This window comes from Heteronotia binoei, chromosome 5, assembly GCF_032191835.1.
Source record: "Heteronotia binoei isolate CCM8104 ecotype False Entrance Well chromosome 5, APGP_CSIRO_Hbin_v1, whole genome shotgun sequence".
Classification (NCBI taxonomy): Eukaryota; Metazoa; Chordata; class Lepidosauria; order Squamata; family Gekkonidae; genus Heteronotia; species Heteronotia binoei.
Genome location: NC_083227.1, coordinates 54,394,435 through 54,400,434, shown reverse-complemented (window position 1 = coordinate 54,400,434; position 6,000 = coordinate 54,394,435). Strand labels below are relative to the sequence as shown.

The 6,000-nt window shown below is 47.7% G+C and overlaps 1 protein-coding gene across 2 annotated transcripts in view; it reads left to right on the top strand.

The window, feature by feature from the left end:
• The first annotated feature begins 4,786 nt into the window (after window positions 1-4,786).
• LRIG1 (leucine rich repeats and immunoglobulin like domains 1) overlaps window positions 4,787-6,000 on the top strand; it is a 200,040-nt gene continuing 198,826 nt past the window's right edge. For both annotated transcript variants that reach the window (XM_060239503.1, XM_060239502.1), the window contains exon 1: window positions 4,787-5,078. In XM_060239503.1, the coding sequence (XP_060095486.1) occupies window positions 4,864-5,078 (215 nt within the window). In that variant the 5' untranslated portion in view covers window positions 4,787-4,863. The remainder of the gene's footprint in view (window positions 5,079-6,000) is intronic.

Here is a 6,000-nt window from a genome sequence, read left to right as displayed (position 1 = left end):
CATTTTCATGGGGCAGAGCCTACTTCATCTGATGTACAAAGTGTTGTCTTTAGTTGACATCAATACATAAATATAAGCAGAAAGGTAGGGGGAAAATGTTAGCCAGAAGGTCCAGCAGTGCAAGAGAGGTGTGCCACTTTCTCTGAAGAGAACAAATGAAAAAGAGATCCAGTCAAAAGACTAAATGATCCAATGTTAGTGAGTGTGTGTGAGAGAGACTGATTCCCAAATGAAGATGAATTGCCAAAGCAGAAAACAATGTACATAAAGAGAGTCAATTGCTTACTATAGTGAGCCAGTTCTTTCCAGTCTCTACTGAACCCAAGTCTGATAATGTCCAATCTGCATATGAATTTCAACTCAGCAACTCTGCTTGGGGGTCTGCATTTGAAAGGGTCTTCATTAGAATATGTCCACTTTCCTGTCTGTTGAAGCATCCCCAGGAAGACGTCACCATCTGGGTGTGGGTTACATCTACACTGATAAGACCACTGATAAGACCTCTTTTGACCAGATCTCAATTTCATTTGTGTTCTGCATGCCAGTACTGGATGTAAAGAAGTGAGCAGTGACTCATGAAAACTCATCCCCTACAGCAAATTTTGTTAAGGCGCTGTGGGACTCTTGCTCTTTTCTACTGCTACAGACCAACTAAAACGGCTACCTATCTTGAAATATGACATATCTCTCCCTTTCTTTGCTAGGCCTCTGGTTTTACTTTGAAAGAACATGCTGCACTCATTCCCACCTATCCCCTCCCTCTTCTCTGCCACCTCCTGCCATCGGTCTGTTTGTCTATCCAGTCAAATGAGGTTTCATGCCCAAAATAGCTTATGCCAGAATAAATGTATTGTACTATGTTAATTTTTTCCAAACTGTCAGAGGAATACAGTAAATTTTCAGGTGGCTATTAAAAATGAATTTAGTATATTTTTATCCCACACTTTCTCCATCAGGGTGGTAGAGTTGGAAGGAGCCATACAGGCCATCTAGCAACCCCAGTGCTCCACCCAGTATCAGCCTAAAGTGCCCCTTTAGTTCTTTCCACTTCCATTTTATCCCCACATTTTATTTATTTATTCAGATATTTTATATCTTGCTTTTCTCCATAAAAGGGACTCCCCCAGTAGCTTTTAACTCTCCCCATCTCCCTTTCAAAGCATCCCCAGATGGCCAAGGAGACCTGTACAGGCATTTTGAATTGATCAATGTATGGGGGATTATCTGCTATAGACACATGTAGGGAGTCGGGACTTCCATAGGGATGCCCATGATTGCGATATGTAGTCTTGAGCACCACAGCTGCCCTGCCCATGACTCCCTCTCTGGGTTCCCATCATATGCAACCCAGACCCCAGCCTAAGCATCACATGAAAACAAATCACCACCATGTTGTCCCAAGGTTGTGTTCAGCCACCCTTCTTTCTGGCACTGCACATGTTTGGTGTAGCACTGAGCCAGGTTTGATTCCCCACTCCTCCACTTGCACCTGCTGGAATGGCCTTGGGTCAGCCATAGCTCTGGCAGAGGTTGTCCTTGAAAGGGCAGCTGCTGTGAGAGCCCTCTCAGCTCCACCTACCTCACAGGGTGTCTGTTGTGGGGGAAGACGATAAAGGAGATTGTGAGCCGCTCTGAGACTCTTCGGAGTGGAGGGCGGGATATAAATCCAATATCTTCATCTTCATCATATAGCATTCATCCCTGATATAGCTGATTGAGAGCCAGGGTGGTGTAGTGGTTAAGAGTTCAGTTTGTAGCTCAATTCCTCTTTCTGAGTAACATCAATAAGAACACATATGCCTGATTTACCCTGATTAGCACATCTTGCAGTTTAGCTTCGCTGGGGAAACACCCAAAGCTTTTTTAAGGGGGTTTGTTAGATCAAGATGTCAAGTTCAGTTCGGTTTAGTTCAATTTTATTGCTTACAGCCAATGGTCATTACAAGAGGTTAGCATTTTAAAAAATGTATATAATAAAATGTGGTACATTGAAACCGAGTCAAAATAGTATAAAATTGTATTTTAAAACTTGTTTCGTAAGAGAAAGGAACAATTCTATAAGCTACTGACTTGTACCGATGCTAGCTTGGACTGAACTGAAGGCAAAAAGGGCAACCTACATGAAACCTTAGATTCCACATCTGCAAGTAAAAATATGACCTGTTCCATCACAGTGCCTACATTGGCCAAGACTGTACTGAGGAATTTCTTTCTTGGACCTGAATAAAGTGGGCAGGCCAGCAGATAATGATAGTGGTCAAGAGTGTCAGACTAGTATTGGAAAGACCTGGGTTCGAATCCCCACCTGTAGCATGGAAGCTCACTGAGTGACCTTAGGCAAGTCACACTCTCTCAGCCTAACTGACCTCAACAAGGTTGCTGTGAGAATAAAATGCTGGGGAATGATGTAAGCTGCTTTGGGTTCAGTTCCTTCTAAGCTATGCATGTGAGCAGCCCTGCTCAACAGTGATCTGGAGCCATGCAGGGTCTTACACTGCCCATTGCCCATTTTAAGATGAAAGTTAAATTTATTGGATTTATATCCTGCCCTCCCTGCCGGATCAGGCTCAGGGCGACTCACAACATGTAAAAACAGAACGGTTCACATTACATTATTAAAACAGTTAAAACATTCTGGTGCTAATATCAGTTGACACTATTACGTTTCAGATGGTGCTCAAGATATAAAATATAATCCCCTAGTCCCATATCAGTCATTCCGGATTAAAGCACTTATATTCAGCTCAGGATGTGAACAGCTCCACGGCAGCAAAAATAAATAAATAAATAAATAACAAAATTGAGGGACCATTGTTTTCCTTCCCCCCTCCACTCCAGGAACTTGCAGGAACGCTGGGATCCTAGTTTGGTGTAGTGGTTAAGTGTGTGTACTCTTACCTGGGAGAATCGGGTTTGATTCCCCACTCCTCCACTTGCAGTTGCTGGGATAGCCTTGGACCAGCCATAGTTATCACAGAGCTGTCCTTGAAAGGGCAGCTGCTGTGAGAGCCCTCTCAGCCCCACCCACCCCACAGGTGTCTGTTTTAGGGGAGAAGATATAGGAGATTGTAAACTGCTCTGAGTCTCTGATTCAGAGAGAAGGACGGGGTATAAATCTGCAGTCGTCTTCTTCTACATACGGTACTTCTTTGTAGGCAAGTTCTACCTTTGCAGTTCCTGGTTCCGCGGCAAGCCTAAACGGGTTTACTCAGAAGTAAATGTATTGTGTTCAATAGGGCTTGCTTCTAAACAAGTGCGCAAAGGCTTGCAGCGTTACTCTCCAACCACAAACGTTGCAAATAGGCAGCTGACACTCATCTGAAGCCCGTGAAGGCTAAAGCTACGCCAACACGCGAACGTGCTGGCACTGCCGTTTGTGTTTTGACAGCAACAGACGAGCAGACCCATGGAATTCGTCTATGATAGCTTTCCAGCTTTTTGCATTCATCTGGCCCTACTGCGTAATAAACCTGTGCCTCAAAACCGAAACTTTCTGCCGCTCAAGCAAAACAAGCTGAAGCAGTTACTTCTTGTCTCTTCCAGAACTCCCCAGCCTCTCACGGAGCACCAGCTCCCCGCGCGAGCAAAGAGCGAGCGCCACATCCCGCCCCCTTGCGTCGCGCTTTCCCTTTAAGAAGCGGTGGTTGAAGTGGGAGTCTCCCGCTTTCACACCTTGGGTGGGAAAGGGAGGTGGGACCTCTCGCCTCTGATTGACGGCCTGCCAACCTCAATGGAACGTTGTGTATCCAAACGAGACGAGGCGGCTCGTCCAATGGGGAGGCGCGCGGGCACGCCGTAGAACGCAGGGCGACCAATGGGGAACGAGAGGTGGGCGGGGGAGGGGGATGGAACATGTTGCAATGTGTCCAACGTGGGCTTGAGTTGGGAAAGAGACGCTTGGGGGGGTTGGAAAGTGGGTTTTGTGGGGTGGGGGAAAGACCGTGGCCAGCCGTAGGGGTGTGCCCGGGAGGATCGCGCTAATCGCTTTGGCTGGCAACACTGCTTTCTGGGCGCTGGAGGGGGAGGGGAGAGATCCAGCCCCGAGTAGGCGGGAGTGGGAGGTGTTGGAGGGGGCCGAGGGAAGCCAGAAAGGGAAAGTTACCGAGGCGGAGATAAAGCACCGCTTTGCTCGTGCTGGGAAAGGTGTCTGAGCCCCGGGGAGTGGGAGAAAGGGCAGGAAGATCGGTGTGGCGGTGCAACAAGCCGCTGCGTCGCTTCGATTCACGCAGACCTGAGCTTTCTCGGACCGGAGGAGGAGGAGAAGGCGGAGGAACTTTTCTGCTGGCAAAGGAAAGCAGGGACGCGGAGCCGCCGACTCTTTCCTGCAGCTTCGGCCAGATCTTCGCAGCGGCGAGGCGATCGTCGGTGGAAGGGGCCACCTTCTCCCCTAGCAGGATCTGGACCCTGATTTATTATGCGAGTCGTGTTCTTTGAGGAGGACGGCGGCGGCGGCGACGACTTGGGGCTGGCCCTGATGGCAAGAGTTTGAGAGGCTTTCGTAGCTCTTTTCTCGTTTGGAGTGGCCACTATCCAAAACTCTAGCTTGCTGGATGAGCCGCTTCTGGGCTGCTTCCCTGCTGAGTCCCCCCCCCCCCCCCACAAGAAGCCTTGGAGCTCCGCAAACTCCGTTCTTGGCCCCCGAGAAACTTAAGGAGCTGCTGCAGCTTCGTCTTGGCTGCGATGCTAGCAAGGAGGGCAGGCCTAGAAACTGACGCCTGAGTACTAAGAGATCCGGCCCGAAAAACTTAGCCTTTAGTACTTCGATTTAAAAAACAAAAATCCCACCTCTTTCGTTGGATTTCTTCCTTCCCGCCTATCCCGATATTGGGGGTTTGGCCCCTAATTTCGCATCCAGGATACAAAATGGCGTTGCCGGGATGGGGAAAGTTGGGGTCGTTGCGGTTTTGTGACTTCTTCTGGACTTTCCTCTTGGTCGTCCAGACGTTCCCGGGATTCAGCTCCTCTCTGGAGCAACAGCTCTGTCACTCCAACTGCACGTGCAGAGGTGATCTTCTGGACTGCAGTAACCTGGGGCTGGAAGAGGTTCCAGTGGAAATGCCTACCTGGGTAGTCTCTATGTAAGTTCCTCATCTCTCTGAACTTTGAGATCTAAAGGCTGTATGTTGCTGTCTTACGGCTTCTCTCCCCTCCCCCCAACGCCCCCAATTAGCTTCCTTTAAAAAAAAAGGTCGTATTTGAAGGGCGATCCCTGGCCAAAACCTGCCCTTTTCTTCTGTGCAGTGTATGATTAATGTAATGCTCGGTTTCCCTCTCACTGAGGGATCCAGTTGTAGCTAGTTGCTGAGCAACTAACTCCGTGAAATCCCTTTGGGGGTAGAGAGTTCTCATATCCTTGTGGAAAGATCCCGGTGGGAGTTAGAGGCTAGCTCCTTCCCCTCCTAGTTAGAGATGTTCTGCAGAATTGTAGGACTAAACCTTTTAAATGGGAAATTCAAATCCTGGTTCCTTTTTGGGGGTGGGGGAGGATGTTTAATAAGAATATCTGTTACTCAAGCAGTAGGAGGTGTGTTCTTCCTAAACGGTTTACTTCCCTGGACTGCAAATTTCTTGTGTATTTGCATATGCTGAAGTTGTTGGCAATCTTCTAACTGGTTCAGTTGTAGATGTGGGAAAGAGGTGTGGCGTTGTGTGCACATAAAGTTAGATATCTGGTGGTAGTCATTGAGGTTATTTGCACGTGAATATTCTGGCACATCTCACTTCTGTAGACAGCAGTTCTGAATAGACCCATTCTCCTTCAACTTCAGAAACAGTGGAACAAGTACTGCCCAATAAGAATATAAAAACACAGAAACTTCTCCCTCTGATCCTCTGAAGACCTCATACTCTACATGGCCAGGACTCTTAATTGTACACAAGATCCAGAACAGGGAAGTGAGTGATAAAAAAAAATGCAAATCCGCAAGGACATACGTGCTATATGCTGACTATTATATTCCAAGCACCTGTAACAGCAACTCTGTTGTATTGGTGTATTTA